This window comes from Rhinoraja longicauda, chromosome 10 (assembly GCF_053455715.1).
Source record: "Rhinoraja longicauda isolate Sanriku21f chromosome 10, sRhiLon1.1, whole genome shotgun sequence".
Lineage (NCBI taxonomy): Eukaryota > Metazoa > Chordata > Chondrichthyes > Rajiformes > Arhynchobatidae > Rhinoraja > Rhinoraja longicauda.
In genome coordinates this window covers 16966046-16988968 of record NC_135962.1, presented here as the reverse complement: position 1 = coordinate 16988968, position 22923 = coordinate 16966046, and the positions used below count along the sequence as shown (strand labels likewise).

Here is a 22923-nt window from a genome sequence, read left to right as displayed (position 1 = left end):
TGTACAAACTCCATACAGAAAACTCTCGTAGACAGGGTTGAACCGGGGTCTCCAGCACTGTAAGCAGCAACCTTACCGCTGCGCCCCTGTGCCGCCCTCTTTACCAAGAGCAGAGTTTAAGCAATACATAACCTGCTCACGGTGTTGTGCTGAAATCCGTATTCGCAGCTGTACATTAGACAGATGCACAAATGAGGGCGACTCCGGATTAATGGCAATTTCCTGACCTTCAGAAATGGCGTGCCTGTGGCCAAGATATTGAGGAGGTTTTGTATATGAGACAAAAAACTATTACTGTTTCTGTATTTATTTTGGAATTGCCATTCCTGGCTCGAATCAACTTTAACTGCACTTGCCAGTCATGGGATAACATTGTTGAATGATTAAAATAAACAAAAGTATGATTCAGAGAAAGAAGCAGGCTTGGCACCCATTCCTCGTCATTTTTGGCTGAGTTCTAATGGAAGTGAAATTGACAGCAGATTACAGATATGTTAAAGCCTTTTGCACTATAACCAGTGGACGGCTTCTGACCCCAGATAGCGAGAATGGGGGGGAGAAAAGGGTAAACGTTTCTCTACTGAAGAAGGTAAAATCCTTCCAGTTCAGGCTGAATTGCACTGGCTTTCCCCACAGTTGGTGTTGGCTGTTTTCAATTATTTCAGCTGAACGGCTTCTGTATGTGGTATCAAGTTGTTCTGTCCATGGGTTTAGTTTGTGAGAACTTTCTATAACGTTTACCTCGATTCTGAGCGGGCAGACCTGTACCGGGCCTACTGGTTGAACCTGCGTCCACCTACATTAATAGGATTCCGGATAGGTGGATCCAACTAAACTAAACTTGGAGCTGGGGTCAGAGGAGTGGGCAACCCTTGGACACTGCCCTCTGCTGGTGGCCTGACACAGCTCACTGCCATTGGCAGCTTTAGGGGCGACTATGAAGTGCCACTGATATCAGGCAAACTGTCCAAGTGCAGTGGCACAGCGGTAGAGTTGCTGCCTTACAGCGCCAGAGACCTGGGTTCGATCCTGACTCCAGGTGCTGTCTGTACAGAGTGTGTCTGTTCTCCCTGTGACCATGTGTGTTTTCTCCGGGAGCACTGGTTTCCTCCCACACTCCAAAGACATACAGGTCTACAGATGAATTGTTTTGGTATAATTGTAAATTGTCTCTAGTGTGCGTAGGATAGTGTAAATGTGCGGGAATCTCTGGTTGATGCGCACCCAGTGGGCTGAAGGGCCTGTTTCTGTGCTGTATCTCTAAACTAAACTAAACTAAATAAAAAAGATACATAAGTACGTACATAGGCTGCATAGCTGCATAGGTACACCATGTATTCATTTCAGAGTTCCTTACCTACATTGAAATTACATTTGCTAAGAGTCTAGATTGCTTGTTTACACATTTGTGTCTAATACAAATTTTAGACCCTGGTTCGATCCTGACCATGGGTTCTTGTCTGTACTAAGTTTGTACGTTCTCCCTGTAACTCTGTGGGTTTTTCTCCGGGTGCTCCGGTTTCCCACCGCACTTCAAAGGTGTACAGGTTTGTAGATTAATTGGCTTCTGTAAATTGTCCTTGATGTGTAGGATAGTATACTAGTGCTGGCAGGACGGCATGGACACGGTGGGCCGAAGGGCCTGATTCCCACACTACATCTCTAAAGTCAGTAGTAAAAAACATCAAAATAATTACCATATTAAAATAATTTAAATGCTTCTAGAAATAGAGAAACATTAAAATAAATAATTAAAAATACAAAGTTACGCTTGGCTCTCCCCCACAGAATCTGCGCCCATATTTAAATGTCTTTAAACTTTAGAGATACAGTGCGGAAACAGGCCCTATGGGCCACCAAGTCCACCCTGACCAGAAATTACCCCATATGCCAACGCTATCTTACACAGTAAGGACAATTTACAATTTTTACCGAAGCCAATAAACCTGCAAACCTGTACGTCTTTGGAGTGTGGGAGGAAACCGGAGCACCCGGAGAAAATCCATGGTCACAGGGCGAACATACAAACTCTGTACAGACTGCACCCATAGTCAGGATCAAACCTGGGTCTCTCGCGCTGTAAGGCAGCAACTCTACCACAGCGACACCGTGCCATGCCAATTTTTGATTGGGGGGGGGGGGGTGGGGAGGAGGGAGGAGGGGCAAGGGGGGCTGGGGAGAAAGTTGGAAGAGATGTCGGGGCAGCACAAAGCCTGGTGAGTGATAGGTGGATATAGGTGAGTAGGTGAGCTTTTGATAGGCAGATGATTGGAGCTAGGCCACGGATGAGAAGACAACCAGTGTTAGATTGGGAGAGAAGAGGTGTAAATTGTGACGCCAGAGGAAGGGGAAGGAGAAAGTTGGCTTGAATGTAGGGATGACGTGTTCAAAAATGTTTAAAATGTTGAAAAGATCAGCAGAAAAACCTCTGGTAGGGATATGGGAACAAGCAGGCATGATTTTTAAAATCCGAGCCAGTCTAATCAGGAAACAATTTATCAAATAGAGGGCAGTAAAAATTTGACACCCTCTCTTGAAGCCTTGTAGATGGTGTGACAATGGGCTAGTTTTTTAAACCTATCAGTTTTTTTAAGACTGAGATATTGGATTTGTTTCTGGGCGGTACATTGAGTTATTCAGTCGACGTTTCCATCAAGATGATAAATAGTGGAGCTAAGCATTAGGGCCAAACAGCATTTTCGTTTCTCAACACCCACTCATTTTGGTAGTAAGTTGGCAAAGACTCCCTCTTCTCCCCTCTCCCATCAGGCATAAGAGACAGAGGTGTGACAATGATTATCTCCAGTTTCAGGAACAGTATCTTCCCAGCTGTTATCAGGCAGCAGAACCATCCTGTCACCAAGTAGAGAGTGGTCCTCGCCTCCCATCTACCTCAATGAAGACTCCCAGACTATCTTTCATCGGAATTTATTGGACTTTATCCTGCACTAAACGTTATTCCCTCTATCCTGAATCTGTACACTCTGGATGTGTTGATTGTAATCATGTCCAGCCTTTCAGCTGACTGGATAGCACGCAACAAAAAAGCTTTTCATTGTACCTTGGTACACGTGACAGTAAACTAAACTAAATTAAATTAAACTAAACTAAACTAAAATAGTTTCACATTCAGTGCCCTCTGGTGGAATATCACATTTAAAAACCGCTGCTCAGAATGGGGAGACCAGTATCATTGTTTCGAGGTGACTCACAAGTTAAATAATGCTTTGCACATGTCCTCCTGCCAGTGTAAAGCCATCAGCAGTTTAAAGAATGGAAGCAGATTCGTTGGCAGCGAGTGTAAAATGTGTAATTTCTGGAAGGTCACCGGCCCAGAATGTTTCTGTGGCTGCAGCTGGAAGACGGTGGATGAATGTGAGAGTTATGGAGTGCGACTTGTCTGATGTCTGATGTCTGATGCATTGGATTTTAAAATTCCCTGCTCAAAAATAAATATTTATGAGTCTTCACAGATGAACAAAGGCAATGACTTAAGTGTTTCCTGCTTCAGTCCACTGCACTATGAAATGATGGTGGGGTAGAATTTCCTCCTCATAGAGATGGGAAGGGTCGACCATGGAATGCAGTCACTGGCCCCTCTGCAGTGCCACTGGGAGGTCCCGTTCAGTTTGACTACATCGGGCCAACATCCCGCGGTTAGGAAAAGGGCAGAACTTGGCAGGTTTCGTGGGAGAACTTTCTTGACCGGCTTGGGTTGGTGGAGGGTTAGGAGGGATCAGCCATGATTGAATGGCGGAGTAAACATGATGGGCCAAATGGCCTTATTATGCTCCTGTCACTTATGACCTTATGAGGGGCAACTTTGCAGCCTGTGTAGTGAAGTGTGAAGCAGACCAGCGAGGATGAAGGCCAGATCCTTGGCTCTGGGGTGGGGAGAGGGGATACTTATCCTCAGGCTGGTGAGTCTTATGTCAGCGGTTGGGAAATTATGGGAGAAAATGGGACTTGGGTACATTTGGAAAGGCAGGAGTGGTTCAGGGAAAGTCAGCATATAATTTTATGAATGGGAAATCCTGCCTCACTAATTCGGCTGTGTTTTTCGAGAAGGTTGCTAAGAAGAATGGTGAAGACTGGGGAGTAGATATTTGTAGACTGGGGAATGGACCCTGCTGGCATTTATGAAGATCCCGCATGGGATGCTAGTCCAGAAGGTCAAGGCACATGGTTATACAAGGCGAGCTGGTTAATTGGAGCTAAAATTGGCTTGGTGATGGGAGGCAGACGTTGTGATGGGAAGATGCCTTTCTGATTCAAAGTCTGTGACTGGTGGTGAACTGGAACCCCTGTGGTTTGTGCAACGGTTCAATAAATTGGATGTGAATGGAGGGCGTATGATTAGTAGGTTTACAGATGGCAAGAAAATTGGTGGTGTTTTCAATAGTGACAAAGGAAGTCTAAGGCGTCAATGGAACATAGATCAGAAGAAAAATTGGGTGGAGTGTTGGGAAATGGAATTTAATGGTGGCAAAGTTCAGAGGTTAGGTTGCAACTTTACAAACCACTGGTTAGAATGTACTTGGAGTATTGTGTGCAATTTTGGTCACCACACTTTAGGAAGGATGTAATTGGGCTGAAGAAAGCATAGAGGAGATTCACCAGAACATTGAGGATCTGGATTGGGATAGTTGCATTGAGGGATACAATCCTTGTGCAAGCAAGTGGGATTAATATTGATGAGCAAAAAGTTGAACATGGATGTAATGGGCCCATTTCTGTGTTGTACAGTGCATTGATTCTGAATCTGCTTCATGGGTTCATGCATATCTTAGCTATTCTTCCTTTTATGCTCTTAGTCATAGAGTCAAACAGCGCGGAAATAGGCTCTTCAGCCCAACTTGCCCCACCTACACTCGTCCCACCTGCCTGCGTTTGGCCCATATCCCTCTAAACCGTATTATCTCATGATCTTAAACTCTTGAGTTTGAAATGCGTACTTTGATATTGTTGCCCGGGTTTCGATGTGTCGGAGGTGTAATTCCCTCTCAGGCATTGAAACAGAACCCAAAGCCGCCAAACTGCGCTTTGCACGGCAATCCCCAATTGTTGAGCAAAATCCTGGAATTAAAGACAAACTTGGACTTTCCAGCCAGAGAGCCCAGTGTCATATTCAAAGGTTGGAATTGCAGAATTCAAATCAACCTTCCACCCCCCCCTCTCCCCCCTCCCTCCCCCCCCTCTACCCCCCCCCTCCTCCCCCCCTCTACCCCCCCCTCACCCCTCCCTCTCCCCCCCCCCCTCTCCCTCCCCCCCTCAAAGAAGATCAACTAACATTCAAGAATCTCTCACGATCAAAGTAGAAATGGACTCGGAGATCGACACAAAGTGCTGGAGTAACTCAGTGGGCCAGGCAGTATCTCTGGAGAAAAAGGATGGGTGACGTTTCGAGTCGGGACCTTTCTTCAGAAATGAACTTGTTCGATCATATTGAAATTGAGGGAAGTCAAAATAAAGTGAGAAACAATATGCTATTGACTCCCTCATAGCCAGTGCTGCACTCTCGCACAAGGTTGTCCCTGTGGACAGGCTTTGATGCTTTGCAGATCTGTCTCTGTCGTACAGTGGAGTGGGAGATGCAGAACAGACCTGGCATGAATCCCAATGGGAGAGCAGGTAATCATCGGGCAAGGCACTAAGGGATATTCTGATATCAGCACAGAGACTGGTGCCTGATGTAGGAGATCATAAGAGGAAAAAAGAAAAATATTTAAACATGAGCCCAAATTTTGTGTTTTAAAAAAAAACCTAAAGGAATGTTTATATTGAACATACCAGAGACGTACCAGAATGCAAGGCTCTGGAATCATGTCCCAGTTGGAGTAATTGCATTGGAAAGGCCAAATAAGTTTGGGGAGATAACCATTAATTGTTTATTAACAATGTAATGATCCGTTGCAGTATAAACTGTGCAGTATATGTAAAATTATTCCGTAAAAGGCTGTCTATGTACCAGACAGCAGGATGAAAGCAGAGACAGAAATTCAAATCTTAAACAGTGATGCCGCACTGAAAGAATTGGACTTTGGCTGTTGCATGCCTGAAGTTTGGAAGAGCCAACAACTCATGAGTCTGCGGGTTGCCAAACAAAACTGGATCTGACAAATAGCCTCCTGTCAATTCTGAAGAGCTGAACTCCCACAGAGCACAGATTGGGGGATCATCGACCCATTAGCTTTCATTTTCCAACCACCTAAAATTAATTGTCAGAAAGCCACAGGGTTAAGGTCATGTTTTCCGGCCTCTCGCTCCTTGCTGAAAATGTCAAAATCAGGCCTTTGGTCCTTATCATTGATTGCTTTCAAACCAACCTTCTTCATGGATTCTTTAGCTATTCCTCCTTTTATGCTCTTTCAGTCCTAGAGTCTTACAGCGTGGAAACAGACCCTTCAGTCCAACTTGCCCATACCGGCCAACATGCCCCATCCACTCTAGTCCTACCTGCACGCATTTGGCCCATATCCATCTAAACCTGTCCTATCCATGTACTTGTCTAATTGTTTCTTAAGCATTGCAATAGTACCTGCCTCAACTACCTCCTCCGGCAGCTCGTTCTATACACTCACCACCCTTTGTATGAAAAAGTTGCCCCTCAGATTCCTATTAAATCTTTCCCCCCTCACCTTAAACTGACGTCCTCTGTCAATTCCCCAACTCTAGGCAAGAGACCCGATCTATTCCTCTCATGATTTTGTACGCCTCTATAGGATCACCCCTCATTCTCCTGCACTCCAAGGAAGAGAGTCCTAGCCCGCTCAACCTCGCCCTATAGCTCAGACCCTCGAGTCTTGGCAACATTTCGTAAATCTTCTCTGCACCCTTTCCACCTCTTAGGATGCCCAAGGTGCTGAAATGGGTTAATGTAAGGAGCGTTCCCTTCCCTTACATCTATTAGGGTGTCAAACAATCCCCTCACTCTCCTCATGATTGATGGGACAAACGTTTTATTTCCCATCAGGACCCTACCTGAAATTGATCTGGTGTTACCTTAAACCTGGGTCCATCTTTCACAACTGAGGTATAAACAGAAAGTACCCAAAATGATCAGAGTAATTGACACCAGTAAACGGCCAACTAATATTTATTCATCAAGATTGTGCGCTACCCAATTATTACCGCCCAGAATGTTCATTTACCTTGGCGTTCTTCATCAAAGGGCATTTTATGCTATTATTTCAATGTTATTCCTTATTTTTAATCTATACTTCATTTGGTGGTTTTGCTCTGTGACATCTAAGGGATGGTTTCCCTGGAAGACCGAAGGGTCCTTCTAAGGTTGTGGTTGAGATTGATTTGTGAGGCACCTCTGACTGCCCTCTGACTGCTATCTGCTATGCTTGGAAGGCAAACGCTGGGAAAATATTCTGTTTCCTCTTCAGCAAAAACCTCAAATTCCCCACAGAATTCCTTGTATATTCTAATTCCTACCTCCCCCCATCCCCCCCCCCCCCCACCCCCCGACCACTTATTGTAGAAAATTTGCCAGATAAAGCTGAGGAGAATATTTGCAATGTATAACAATTACTGAAGGCATGTTTGCATCCTTAGTTCAGTGAATCAAAAGTATATTTAAGCAGAAGCTGTACCATCCCATTTTCTGCCAACAAATTGTACATTTTAAACATTTCCAGGCATCAAGAAGTGTAAAATACTGGCAGCTGTTACTTTTTTTATATAGTCCACATTCCGTTAGTATCTACAGCCATGCTTTATCTGGCAAGATACTAGTTTTTAGGATATATTCATTGCTCATTTCCTTTCCTTTTCGGTAAATATCCTACACCCGTCAACCTAGAAAACCTGAAGAACTTCAAACATGAAACCTTGATGCAACGCTATACTCAAACAGCAATTAATTACTCATAAGTCCTGCTAGTTTCTGTTTAAAAAAAAATAATCTGAAATTGGTCTCTGCTACATGAACAAAATGTTAGATTGAAGTTTTTTTCTCAGGCCACAAAATCAATTCACATCCCATTGTGTAGAATGCATTTTTACTAATGAGGTGGAACGTTGTGAAATTCTGAATGAAAATGTGGTCAAAGTATGCAGCATTAGAATACAGCACAGGAACTGACCCTTTGGCCCACAATGTCATTGCTGAACATGAACAAGATAAACAAATCTCCTGTGTCTGTCTTGATCCATGTTCCTCCGTTTCCTGTATATCCACCTGCCTACCCAAAAGCCTTTTAGATGTCACTATCAAATCTGCCTCCACCACCACCCCTGGCAGCATGTTCCAGGCACCCACCACTCTCATATTCACAAAATGCTGGAGTAACTCAGCAGGTCAGGCAGCATCTCGGGAGAGAAGGAATGGGTGACGTTTCGGGTCGAGACCCTTCTTCAGACTGATGTCAGGGGGGCGGGACAAAGGAAGGATATAGGTGGAGACAGGAAGATAGAGGAAGATCTGGGAAGGAGGAGGGGAAGGGAGGGACAGAGGAACTATCTAAAGTTGGAGAAGTTGACGTTCATACCACCGGGCTGCAAACTGCCCAGGCGAAATATGAGGTGCTGTTCCTCCAATTTCCGGTGGGCCTCACTATGGCACTGGAGGAGGCCCATGACAGAAAGGTCAGACTGGGAATGGGAGGGGGAGTTAAAGTGCTCGGCCACCGGGAAATCAGTTTTGTTAATGCGGACCGAGCGCAGGTGTTCAGCGAAGCGATCGCCGAGCCTGCGCTTGGTTTCGCCGATGTAAATAAGTTGACATCTAGAGCAGCGGATGCAACTCTCATTGTGGGAGAAATAAACTTGCTCCGCGCATCTCCTTTAAACTTTCAGAATGTTATGAAGTGCAACATACTCCAATATGCTCTCGAGTTATTTAAACATCTTTGGGTCGACATGCCTCTCGGATCATCTCAGCAATGGGACCTGCAATGTTATATTGTTCTCTCCATCCCTCATTCCTTCCCCCAAGCAACTCAAAACTTGCTTGGTTCGTCATTTTTCCAGTTCTGATGACTATTTCCCTCACCACAGATGCTGCCTTACCTAAATTAAAAACAGAAAATGCCGGAAAACCTCAGTACATCGGGCCACATGTGGGAAGAGAAATGTTTCAGATTGAAGACTTTCCGATGAAGTCCTCAGGATTTAAAGTTTAAAAACTGCCTCATTAACTCTGTTTGTCTCCACGCAGATGCTGCCCAACCTTCTCAACCTTTCCATAATTTTCTGAACTTATTTATGGTCTGCTCCTGTTTTGTGATTGGCATGCATACACGAGTGACATTTTAAAATTATTTGTATTTGCTGTGATTTTTTTTCCTTGTGGTTCGAGGTGATCTTTAAAGATTTAAAAAATAGAGTTCATTTAATTTTTAAGGTGAGAGGGGCAAAGTTTAACGAAGATGTGTGGGGCAAGTTGTCTTGCACAGAGAGTGCTGAGTGCCTGGAACATGCTGCCAGGGTTGGTCTTTTACAGAGGCCATTTAACCTATAACTCTGCAAATCTTTGCGATGGGGGAGGAAACTGCAGCGCCCTGTGGAAACCCACTGGTCACAGTGAGAATGTGCAAACTCCGCGCTTACAGTATCCGAGGTCAGGATCGAACTTGGGTCTCTGGCATGGTGAGGCAGCAGCTCTACCAGTTGCACCGCTGTGACGCCTATTTCTTTCCCGTTGGATTTTAATGCAGAAGTAGTGCATTGGATGCACACATTTGATGCCAAGCATTTTAATGTAGCCACAAAATTATATCTCCTGATGTTGAGATGATCTTAAAAAGCATGCCCGCAAACATACTGGAGACTGCTGCACTTGATAATATACACAAACTGAGTAATTACTGGCCACTGTTTATTTTCTTCCATTTTTATTGGTATCTCTTGTTGGCAGGGTTGCCACGCTGGATGGCAGTTGACAATAACAACTGAGTCACAGGATGATATACGCAATGATTTTTAAGGGTGTATATATTTTCCTGCTCTTGTATAGATATGAACTGATTTTCAGTGCACACCAACCCTGATGTGACATTTCACTTCAGGATATGGACAAACTCACTGAAGATTAATGTCCAATGCAGGAGATTGTGGTACAGCAGTTTTAGTTTAGTTTTTAGTTTTGGAGATGCAGCGTGGAAACAGGCCCTTCGGCCCACCAAGTCCGTGCGACCAATGATCATCGTACATTAGTTCTATCCTACCACACTAAGGACAATTTACAGAAGCCAATTAGCCCACAAACCTGTATGTCTTTGGGGATATGGGAGGAAACCGGAGCACCCGGAGAAAACCCACTCGGTCACAGCGAGTACGTACAATCTCCATACAGACAGCACCTGTGTGTGGAGCGAACTGCCAGAGGAGATAGTTCAAACATAATTCATTGGCAGTGACATGCTTTGGGATGCCATGTGCTCCTGAATTCACTGTGTAATGTGATTCCTACTGCCGGAGGGATGCCCTCAACCCAGAAGGCAGGTTCTGAAGGGCTCAAAGTTGACAGGGTAGACAATCAGAACCTTTTTCACCCACAGTGGAATTGTCCAACACTAGAGCTATAACGTGTGAGTGGGAAAGTTTAATGGAGATGTGCGAGATATTTTTTTTTTAAAAGAGTAGTGGGGGCCTGGAACCCATAGCCAGGGATGGTGGTGGAGGCAGATACTAAAGTGGTATTTAAGAGGCTTTCAGATAGGCACATGGAAGTGTAGGGTGTAGAGCGAAATGGATCATGCACAGGCAGATGAGATCAGTTTAACGGCATCATGTTTGGCACAACTATGTGGGTTGAAGGGACCATTCCCGTGCTGTACTGTTCAATGTTCTAAAAGCCTTTAATAATTGCCAGGTTTTTAAACAAATCATTATATTTGTCTGCTGGAAAATAACCTACTTAACTCTTTTGCCAGGCAGCTTTATTTCTCAAGCATCAGTTACTAGTTGCAGCAAAGTGCCACTGCTTTTGCTGTTGTACAGTGTGGGTTAATGAAGATGAAGACTTATTTAGTCAGAGGGTGGTGAATCTGTGGAATTCATTGCCACAGAAGGCTGTGGAGGCCAAGTCATTGGGTATTTTAAAGGAGCAGATTGACAAATTCCTGATTAATGATGCCCCATGACCCCATACCCCCCGTATGGGGTCATGGGGAGAAGGCAGGAGAATGAGGTTGAGAGAGAAAGATAGATCAGCCATGATTGAATGGCGGAGTAGACGAAGGACTAAATGGCCGAATTCTGCTCCTGCAGCATGAACTTATGAAACCCATAGAAAGCCAATGAACAGTAAAGACTCTTTGATTGGCTCCAGGGCTGATAATGTGCCTCACGTTTATCGGCTGTGTAAGCCGTCATTCACAACTGACAGGCCCACGCTGTTTTTCTGATGCAGGTTTCCAGAGCCCGACCCAAGCCACACTCTGGAGGAGCGAGTCGTGCACTGGTACTTTGGCCAGCTGGACAAGAACGGCAGCAACAACATCCACAAGAAGGAAATGAAGCCATTCAAGCGCTTCTTGAGGAAGAAAGCCAAGCCGAAGAAATGTGGACGGAGATTCACTGATTACTGTGATTTGAACGAGGACAAAACCATTTCACTGCACGAGTTGAAAGGATGCTTAGGAGTGAAGGAAGGAGGTAGGTAACCGTTCTAATTGAAGTGATAATTTATTGTACAGCAAGTCAATGCAACAACACTGCCAAAACCTTCACCTTGTGCCCTTTCATTAGCAATTCATTCAAAAGGCATTCCAACTAACGACAACTCTTCAATTTTCCTTTTGTTTGTGGATCATGATGGAGTTCATGTCAAGTATGTATAGTGATGGCACATTGGTTTAGGTACCAGACTAGTAATCTAGCTATTCAAATTAGCAATCAGACTTGAGTTCATATCCCCCTTGGTAGCTGTGAGTTTTAAATTTAGTTGTTAATTTGAAATTTGGTGGAACAAAACGACAACACTTATTATTGATGGGGCGGCACATTGAGTTTCTACCTTCGAGCCGGAGACCCGGGTTTGATCCTGACTACAGGCGCTGTCTGTACCAAATTTGTACGTTCCCCCTGTGACCACATGAGTTTTCTCCAGGTGCTTGAGTTTCCTCCCACATTCCAAAGACGTGCGGATTTGTAAGTTAATTGGTTTCTGTAAATTGTAGGATGCAAAACTTGGATAACATAGAACTAGTGAACGGTTAATCGTTGGTCGGCGTGGACTCGGTGAGCCGAAGGGTCGGTTTCCATGCTGTATCTCTAAACTAAACTAAACTAAAACTAAAAGGAAAATACGATCCAGAATGTCAAACAGCAAGCATTTTCAGCACAATCCTCCCATTTTTGCAATTAAGAACAGTATGCTGATTTTGTTCAATATTTCTTCAATTTAGTTTAATTCACCATTGTACATTACTGATAGTGTAGGTCGGGTGTAGAAGAACTCAGATAGCATTCAGGGGCATGGGAGAGAGAATATTTTGAAGGGTAACAGAGAGTCCTCCTAGACCCAATGTGTTTCTGTGTCGTAAAACATTAGAGATACAGCGAGGAAAAAGGCCCTTCGGCCCACCGAGTCTCCCTGACCATCGATCACCCCCGACACCGACATTATCCTACACACTAGGGACAAATTTGTTTACAACTTACCGAAACCAATTAACCTACGAAGCTAGTATGTCTTTGGAGTGTGGGTGGAAACCGGAACGCCTGGAGAAAACCCACATGGTCACAGGTGGGACGTACAAACTCTGTACAGACTGCGCCCATAGTCAAAATCAAACCCGGCTCTCTGATGCTGTAAGGCAGCAACTCTACTCTAAATAAGAAATATAATAATGCAGAGATCAGAGCAGCATCACTTAATTACATGAAAGAACCCAGACCTTGAAATCACATCACAATTCCATTCTGGTTCTTAAGCTAAAATCCTGGTATTTTTTAATGTTACAATCAGTGGTTTGAGAAGAAAAGCGACTCCTCACAAATCATACATTTTTAATCTGCCCAACATTGGCAGAAGTTTCATCAATTTATAAACCTGCTTGGTGCCGAGCTGATATTTTGTGCCTGCAAGTTGTATGCCGTGGACACTCCTGCTGGTACTGTCATGGGAAGTAACTTGGAGAGGGGATTGAAGTAGGTTTGATCTTCATTGGTATTGTCATCACCTGCTGTAGCCTAGTCTAGTGGCTTTTCTATTTTTGGTTTAGAGATACAGCGTGGAAACAGGTCTTTCAGTCCGTGCCGACCAGCGATCCCCTTACATTAACACTATCCTACACACACTAGGGACAATTTACAATTATATCAAGTCAATTAACCTACAAACCTGTATGTCTTTGGAGTGTGGGAGGAAACCGGAGATCCCAGAGAAAACCCACCATCAAGACGAAAACGTATAAACTCCGTACAGACAGCACCATAGTCAGGATCGAACCCGGGTCTCTGACTATCTTTAATCGGACTTTACTGGGCTTAATCTTGCACTAAACATTATTCCCTTTACCACACTGTGGATGGCTCGATTGTAATCATGTATTGTCTTTCCACTGACTGGTTAGCATGCAACAAAAGCTTTTCACTGTGTCCTCAGTATACATAACAATAAATTTAACTGAACTAAACTAATGGAAAATTATAGCATACTGCCAGGTTGTTTGGCCCATCGTGTCGAGACTGACTAATGGTATTCTCCAATCTAATTTCATCTCCCAGCACTTGTTCTATAACTTGGTAAATTACAGCATTTAAACTGCAGCTCAAAGTGTTTTCAAAGTCTTGACATGACACCCATAATGGATGGAATAAGGTGGTTGGCAGGGGAGAAGGGCATCACAGTCTTGGCAAACGGTGGACTTCTTCATCTGTGCTTGTGTTTCTGCCCCTCGCGTAGTGGGATCCAGGTGCCACCACCTTCCAGGTGGAATCATTCTTCTTTAAATCTCCTCTAATCCTCTGCAGGATTAGTTCAAATTCACACCTCATGGTAAATGACCACACTGCTGGGAGAAGGAGGTCCTTCCCATTCAGCATGAGAGGCCTGGGTGTCTTCATATATCTTTACTTAACTGTCCCTCCCCTTTGTTGTAGACAAATTACCTGTCAGCTCCTTGCATTCCAATAGTACACTTCTGTTCCGGAGAAAAATGCACGAACCCAGCCAATATTTTTCTTGTGGTTAAAATGCTGCAGTCTGAATCTCCTTGGGTCCGTGTATTCTCTTAATCCAATCACACACCCCTTGTGGTGTGCTGGTGGGAGCTGTACACAGTGCCTGTGGTCTAAATAGTGCTTTACAGTTCCAGCACAGTCTCCCTGGTACACTGCACCTCGGCCAACAGAGCAAGGTGTGTTCAGTCCCCTTTCCCTCCTTGTTCAGACTAAGCTGCTCCAGAACAGTTTATGTCTATTCTTTTGCCTTGTTGCCCCCCTCAAATGTATTCCCCAGATACATTAAATTCTATATTGTGTTAGACTGTCTCATCCATCCATACATATATTTCTTAAGTCAAGTTTTTGTCCTCACGGCCCGCTAATTACAAAAAAAGGTGTTTTTTTTAACATCCCTGAAAGCTTAGAATATCGATGGATATTTACCACTAAATGGTTCAATGGTGCTTTTATTGTCACATGGGCGGTGCAAATAATCATAATCATAATAGTACTTTATTAGCCAAGTATGTTTTGCAACATACGAGGAATTTGATTTGCCATACAGTCATACCAATAGAGAGCAATAAGATGCCCAAATAAATTTTTAACATGAACTCCCCCATGTTCCTCACTGTGATGGAAGGCAAACAAAGTTCAACCTTCTTCCCTTCTTTGTTCAATTCTTTTCTTACCAACAGTCTAGTAGAGTATTACCACACCTTAGCACATCCCCGGTTAGCAAACTGTACAGAAATATCTACTGATTCCGCATGTAAGAGGTGCCATGTTTTGGCACCATTTTCAAAGTCCAGTCCATGTTTAGTTAGTTTAGAAACAGCATGAAAAACAGGACCTTCGGCCCACCGAGCCCACACTGACCATTAAAACTAAATTAATGAAATCAATGAAATGAAACTAAAACTATTTCAATGGAAGGCTTTTGACAAATAAGCAGATCAATTTACAACTTAGATTAGCAAATGGGACTATGATGTTTTAGCTAGACTCAAGATGCTGGAGTAATTCAGCTGTGTAGGAAAATAACTGCAGACGCTGGTACAAATCGAAGGTATCACAAAATGCTGGAGTAACTCAGCAGGTCAGGCAGCATCTAGGAGAGAGGGAATGGGTGACGTTTCGGGTCGAGACCCTTCTTCAGACTGAAGAAGGGTCTCGACCCGAAACGTCACCCATTCCCTCTCTCCTAGATGCTGCCTGACCTGCTGAGTTACTCCAGCATTTTGTGATACAGAGTAATTCAGCTGGTCAGGTAGCATCTCTGGAGAAAAGGAATAGGTGACGTTTTGGGTCAAGATCCTTCTTCTCTCAGTCTAAAGAAGGTCTCGACCCGAAACATCACTTTGCTTCAGAGATGCTACCTGACCCGCAGAGTTACTCCAGCATTTTGTGTCTATCATTTTTTGTGCAAACCAGCATCTGCAGTTCCTTGCTATATAGATGATGTTGTAGCCGTTGGCTGAGAGAAATGCGGGAATGGCTCCTCAGCTTTCAGTATTACGATGTTTCAGATGCAAGAGGGAGGGATATAAATGAGGTGGGGAACTTGCACTGCAGATCAGTGAGAAAGTTACAGCTGGACTTGTGCGTCAGGCAGCATCTCTGGTGAAAAAGACCAGGTGACATTTTGGGTCGGAACACTTCCTCATACTGAAAGGGGAAGGGAGGGAACTGGAGGTAGGAAAAGGCCAGAACAAATCAGGGCTGGCAACAGATGACCAAAGAAGGGTGGAGTCCATAATGGCCTATTGTTGACTAGGGAAGAGGTGATAACAAAGGGATACAAGGATGCGAACAGTGGAACTAGTAAGACAACTAGGGTGGGAGAGGAGGTTAGAGAGGGAACTGCAGTTCCTTTCTACCCAGAGTGTTGTAGTGGCAGATTTTAATTTCCCTAATATAGACTTCCTTAATGTTTGCAGCTGAGATGGGGCAGAATTTGTCAGGTGATCCACGAGGGTTTCTTAAAACATTACATAGATAGGCAAAAACACAAAGTGCTGGAGTAACTTAGCAGGTCAGGCAGCATCGGTGGAGGGAATGGATAGGTGACGTTTTGGGTCAGGACCCTTCTTCAGACTGGTTGATGGTCCCGATCCAAAACTTCACCTGTCCATTACCTTCGCAGATGCTGCCTGACTTGCTGAGTTAATCCAGCGGTTTGTGATTACAGCATCTGCAGTTCCTTGTGTCTCCATGTAGATAGTCCAACCAGGCAATGAGCCACATTAGATCTTCTATTTGGAAATGAGCCTTGCCAGCTGATTGACGTTTCAGTGGAAAAGCATTTTAGAAGTAATGGTCGTAACTCCATCAGTTTGGAGATAGCTATGGATAAGGATAAGGCTGGGAGTGAGGTGGGGGAGGGATAATTACAACAGTATTAGACAGGAATTGCAGAAGATAGATCGAGAGCAGCTGTTATTGTGTAAGTCCACATTGGACATATGGGAGTCTTTTAAAGACCAGCTGGTTAGATAGAGTTCAGAACCAGCATGTTCCTGTGAAGATGAAAGATAGGGAGGGCAAGGATCGGGAACCTTGGATGACAAGAGATGTTATAAGTTTAGTTAAAAAGAAAAAGGAAGCATATGTAAGGTTTAGGAAGCTGAAATTGGACAAGACTTGAGGAACATAAGGGAGCAGGAAAGAACTTAAATAAGGAACCAGGAGGGCTATAAGTGCCATGAAATGCTCTTGATAAGAAGGAAAGTAAGGAAAATCCCAAGGTATTTTATACATATACTAAAAACAAGGGGGTAGCTAGAAAAGGAAGGTCCACTCAAGGTCAAAGGATGGAATCTATGCCTGGAGGTCGAGTAAGTGGGCGAGGTCCTAAATGTGTAGTTCACGTTGGTATTCAGCAAGGAGATAGATGTGGATGGCAGTGAGATCAAGGAGAGGGGGGTTGATATTCCTGAGCATTTTGATATTACGTATAAGGTGCTGGGTCTCTTGGAGAATATTAGGTGGTAAGTTCCCAGGGCCTGGTGGGAGCTATCCTGGGATACTGAGGGACACAAGTCAAGAGTTTCCTGGAGACCTGACGGAGATCTTTGTAACCTCTTTCGCCAGCCACAGGTGAGGTCTCAGAAGACTGAAGAATAGCCAGTTATTTCTCCTTTGTTTAAGAAGGGCAGTCAGGTTGGAACAGGTAATGATAAGTCAGTGAGCCTTACATCAGTGGTAGGGAGATTATTGGAGAGAATTCTTAGGAACAGGATTTATTCCCATTAGAGGAAGTTATGAGGCTAGCAGAGGTGCAGTGCTGCCAGAGCTCACTCGCGCTGCTCTGGCTCCTCTGTAAAAACAAAGCCTAAATAAACAGCGGGGAATTTAACAGCAGCAGCTTCGGCACCAGTGACAGCTCCGGCACCTAAAAAATTAGCACTGCAGCACTGGAGGCTAGGGCTGTGGATGTTGGCCACATGGGCTACGGTAAAGCTTTTGACAAGATCTCTCATGGTGACTGATGCAGAAGATTAAGTCACATGGGATACAAAGTAAGTTGGTCAGTTTGATTCAAATTGGCTTGGTTATAGAAGGCAATTTGGTCGTGATGGACAGAGAAGTGTCATTCAGACGGTCGGTCTGTGATTAGTGGCGTTCCACTGGGATCAGTGGTGGGACCTCTGTTGTACATATATGATTTGGGCAAAAATGTAAGTGGTTTGTTTAGCAAGTTTGCAATGACACAAAACAAGGTAGAATTGTGGATGGTGAGAAAGATTGACGAAGGGTACAGCAGGATATAGATCAGCTTTTAAATTTGGACAAAGATATGGCAGGTGGAGTTTAAATATGGACAGGTGTGAGGTGTTGCATTTTAGGAGGTCAAATGTAAGAGGAAAGCATACAGTGAATGGCAGGACCCTCTTGTTTTTAATTTCTGTATCAAATACTTTGGGATTCTTATTTTCTTTTTTGCCAAGGACATTTCATGGTTTATTTTAGCCCTTCTGATTCCTTGTTTAAGTTCTTTCCTGCTTCTTTTACATTGCTCAAGGGGCTTGTCCAATTTCAGTTTCCTAAATATGCTTCATTTTTCCTTTTTCCTTTTGACTAGATTTACACCATCTCTTGTCATCCAAGGTTCCCGATCCTTGCCCTCCCTATCTTTCACCTTCACAGGAACATGCTGGTTGTGAACTCTAACCAGGTGATCTTTAAAGGACTCCAACATGTTGCCCTCAGTGTACTCTCCGCAGTTCCCACCTAATGGTGTTGTAATTAGCCCTCTTCCAATTTAGCTCCTTCCCCAAGTTCAGCCTTATTCTTACCCATAAATATCTTAAAACCTACGGAGTTATGGATAAGAAAGCTTTAGAGGGATATGGGCCAAATGCAGGTGGGTGGGACGAGTAGATGGGGCATCTTGGTCAATATGGGCAAGTTGGTCTGGGCCTGTTCCCATGCTGTATGACTCAATGGGATTTGAGGTGACTTTTACTGATCTTAGAGTGATCCTGCCCCAGATCAGTAAATTACGAAGCATCAGGGCTTGAATCTAGATGCTGCCCAATTTCTCCAGGATTACTTCATGCTGACTACCAATGGAGCACTTGAGAGAAGCAGATCAAAGATCCCAACAAATAGTTAACAATAAGAAAGATCCCACATTATAAAACATAACAGTTGTTAGAGTCATAGTCGTAGAGTCATATAGTGTGGAAACAAGCCCTTCTGCCCAACTTGCCCACACTGACCAACATGTTCCATTTACACTAGTCCAACATGCCTGCATTTGGCCCATACCCCTCTAAATCTGTCCTATCCATGTACCAGTCTAATTGTTTCTTAAACGTTGCAATAGTCCCTGCCTCAACTATCTCCTCCAGCTCCAAACACTTACCACCTTTTGTTCAAAATGGTTTCTCCTCGGTTTCCTACTAAATGTTTTCCTCTTCACTTTAAACCTATGTCTTCTGATTCGTGTTCCTTGCTGGAGAGCAAACAAGACAATTTGTCAGAAGATATATTACATATGCAAGAATTCTTTAAGTGCAGTTGGTACGAATTTATATGTGACAATAATTTAAAATGTTTGGATTTTGGTAAACCAAAATGAGTTTGATTACAAAGCAACAGAATGGTCCAAGTTTGTCGACGTCTATTGAACTTGTGTGCTTCAATCAAATATTTTAAGATCTTATTTAATATGTACTTCACCACATTTACAAATAAAATTATGAGAAAGTAATGCCCTTGGCAGCTAATGCTTTCCACAGTTGGCTCCTCAATTTTAGGAAACATTATATATCATAGACTTGCCCTTTTCATGCATCAGAATACAAAATATACTGCACTTCATAATTCATTACAAAGATCTTTCTTGTGGCAGACGTGTTAAAGTATTACATCAGTGTAAGTTTTTATTTTCATTAAATATTCCCGCCATATATTTTTCTTGCTCATCACCCAAACGGTCATGGTTAAAAAGAAAGGGGAAGGTATAATCAGAGATTAGTGAAACAGTGGATAACATAGAACTAGTGTGAACGGGCAGTCGATGGTTGGCGTGGACTTAGTGGGCCGAAGGGCCTGTTTCCATGCTGTTTCTCTGAACTAAACTAAGTAGGGCCTGAGTATTTTGCTTTCAATTAAATGTAAACTACTAAAATCAGTCCAAGAAGTCACAGACTAACTGTCACCAATAGTAACACCTATTTCCTGTGTTATGTAATCCGTGCCTCAGTCAAGAACCAATCTATCCACCTTTTGATGGCATACATCAAGCAAGCATTCACAACAATATACATTATGCAAGAGCCTCACTGTTCTATGTCAAAAGAGCAAGTGTAGCCTGTTCTGTTACAACGGGTGTATCTTGATCCTCAATATATCAAACTGGAATAATCTATTTATCAGTGGGGCTGCTGACTAGGCTTTTAATCATTCAAAATACTTATAGACAGCCCTGCAATAGCCGCCTAAACCTACCTGATCTCCCGGTTGCTAAACACTTTAACTCCCCCTCCCATTCCCACACTAACCTTACTGTCCTGGGCCTCCTCTGTTGTCAGAGTGAGGCCCAGCGCAAATTGGAGGAACAGCACCCCATATTTCACTTGGGCAGCTTACACCCCAGCGGTATGAACATTTGACTTCTCTAACTTCAAGTAACCCTTGCTTTCCCCCTCTCTCCATCCCTCCCCACTTCCCAGTTCTCCAACCAGTCTGACTGTCTCCGAGTACATTTTATCTCTGTTTGCTTTGTTGTTACCTTCTCCAAGATAACAATGATCTATTCTACATTTTCCTTGATCTCCATCCCTTTTGTCCTGTTTTCACACCTTACACTTCCTTATCTATGTATCTCCCTCTCCCCTGACATCAGTCTGAAGAAGGGTCTCGACCCGAAATGTCACCCATTCCTTCTCTCTAGAGATGCTGCCTGTCCCGCATTTTGCAGGACAGGCAGCATTTTGCTGTCTCCAGCATTTTGTGTCTTTCTTCGAACTGAAAACAGGGTTCAGTTCAGGAAAGTCAATCGTCTCCAGATCTTGCTTCTTAAATAGATAGGTGATTGGTTTTGTCTGACTGGCAGACATTTTGTAAAAAAGTGTATCATTTTAAAATATATTTGGCCATTTTCCACGACAATTATATCATCCATAAATTTCCACAATTCTTTTTATGTGCTGAAATTCTACTAATTTCTAGTGATTCATCTCCACTAATAATTGAGGCAAATCATTTCTGAATATTTAATTAAGAATTTGCATAGATAGACACAAAATACTGGAGTAACTCAACTGGTCAGGCAGCATCTCTGGAGAAAAAGGATGGGTGACATTTTGGGTGGAACCTTTCTTCAGATTGAAAGTAGAGGGGGGGGGACTGGAGGTAGGAAAACCCCCTCTATCTTGACCTGTCTATCTTTGGTATTAATGCGGCACGGTGGCGCAGCGGTAGAGTTGCTGCTTTACAGCGAATGCAGCGCCGGAGACTCAGGTTCGATCCTGACTACGGGTGCTGCACTGTAAGGAATTTGTACGTCCTCCCCGTGACCTGCGTGGGTTTTCTCCGAGATTTTCGGTTTCCTCCCACACTCCAAAGACGTACAGGTATGTAGGTTAATTGGCTGGGTAAATGTAAAAATTGTCCCTAGTGGGTGTAGGATAGTGTTAATGTATGGGGATCGCTGGGCGGCGCGGACTTGGTGGGCCGAAAAGGCCTGTTTCCGGCTGTATATATATGATATGATATGATATGATATGATTAACCAGGACCTGAATTCCTTCCTACACACTAAGAATTCACATACACAGTTTATATCTATCAGAATACATTAAACTTTTTTATTCCCAGCTAGAGAAGAGAAACCATTCTCTTGCCTATGTCCCTGCTGGTCAGATGCTTTGAGATGTGTGTGGGTTGAAAATGTGTAGGAAAGAACTACAGATGCTGGTTTACACCAAAGATAGACACAAAATGCTGGATAACTCAGCAGGCCAGGCAGCATCTGTGGAGAAAAGGAATAGGTGATGTTTTGGTTCAGAAGAACCTGAAGAACGGTTTTGACCTGAAACGTCATCTATTCCTTTTCTCCAGAGATGCTGCCTGACCCGCTGAGTTACTCCAGAGTCCATCTATGGGTTTAAAATGTTGGTTCGCTGGCATTCAAGAAAATACTTAAACTCAGCATATTAATGGAATTGCCATGTGTAAAGTTGATGCAATGTGTGATAGGACAAAAGCAAAATACTGGGCGGGCTGCATAGTCATTACAGAGATATATTTAAGGCTTCTGGTAAATTATCTTTTAATATAGTGGGCTTGGACTTGATAGGCCAATAGTATAAAAAATAAAAACTTGTCAATGGATTTTGATTCTCCTTACCAATCTGTTGCTTTTTAGACGGCCCAAATTATTACATTAAGTTAGTTCACAGAGATGACAAAACATTATGCATTGGCCCTTTGAAATAAGCCAACAGTCCACACCTTTCCAAAGAGCAATCAATCACATTGTTGTGTTCTTGGAATCACATGAAATTGCCGAGAATTGCCGAGAATTGTGGTGGCAGCCCAGACCATCACACAAACTAACCTCCCTTCCATTGACTTCATTTATCTGTCACGCTGCCTTGGCAAAGCCACCAACATAATCAAGGACGAGTCGCACCATGGCCACTCCCTCTTCACCCCTATGGAAGTGTGAAACCGCATAACTCCAGATTCAGGGACAATTTCTTCCCAGCAGTTATCAGACAACTGGATCATCCTGCCACAACAAGAGAGAAGTCCTGAACTACCTCATTGGTGACTTTTGGACTATCTTTGATCGGACTTTACTGGCTTTACCTTGCACTAAATGTTATTCCCTTATCATGTATCTATTAACTGTAAATGATTCGATTGTGATCATGTATTGTCTTTCCACTGACTGGTTAGCACACAACAAAAGCCTTTCACTGTACCTCGGTACACGTGACAATAAACCAGACTGAACAGCATGGACGATATCAGATAAAGAAGGGCAGATTAGTTCCCGTGAAAGGCATCAGTGAACCAAACAGGTTTCTATGAAGAACTAGTTCCAACATTATCAAAACTAGATTTTACATTCCTGATAGGAATTGAAAAAATTTGGGGTTGTCACCTGCCGTAGTGGTATTCTTGATTCTCCAGTTAGTCGAGGAATATTGCCACCACCAATAAAAGCTGTTCAAAGCCAAGAGCTTATTTACACATTGCCTTGAAAACAGATTTAGGAAATAACTCGATGGTCAAATGCTATAAATAAACCAGAATGTATAATTACATCCCTTTGCATCTCGC

At 43.5% G+C, this 22923-nt stretch overlaps 1 protein-coding gene across 5 annotated transcripts in view; it reads left to right on the top strand.

Moving 5' to 3' along the window:
- smoc1 (SPARC related modular calcium binding 1) overlaps positions 1 to 22923 on the top strand; it is a 184954-nt gene that overhangs the window by 141261 nt on the left and 20770 nt on the right. For 4 of the 5 annotated variants that reach the window (XM_078406264.1, XM_078406266.1, XM_078406263.1 and 1 more), the window contains exon 11: positions 11363 to 11611. In XM_078406264.1, the coding sequence (XP_078262390.1) occupies positions 11363 to 11611 (249 nt within the window). Of the gene's footprint in view, positions 1 to 11362; positions 11616 to 22923 lie in introns of those variants that run through there. The other variant, XM_078406267.1, reaches the window with a different exon arrangement.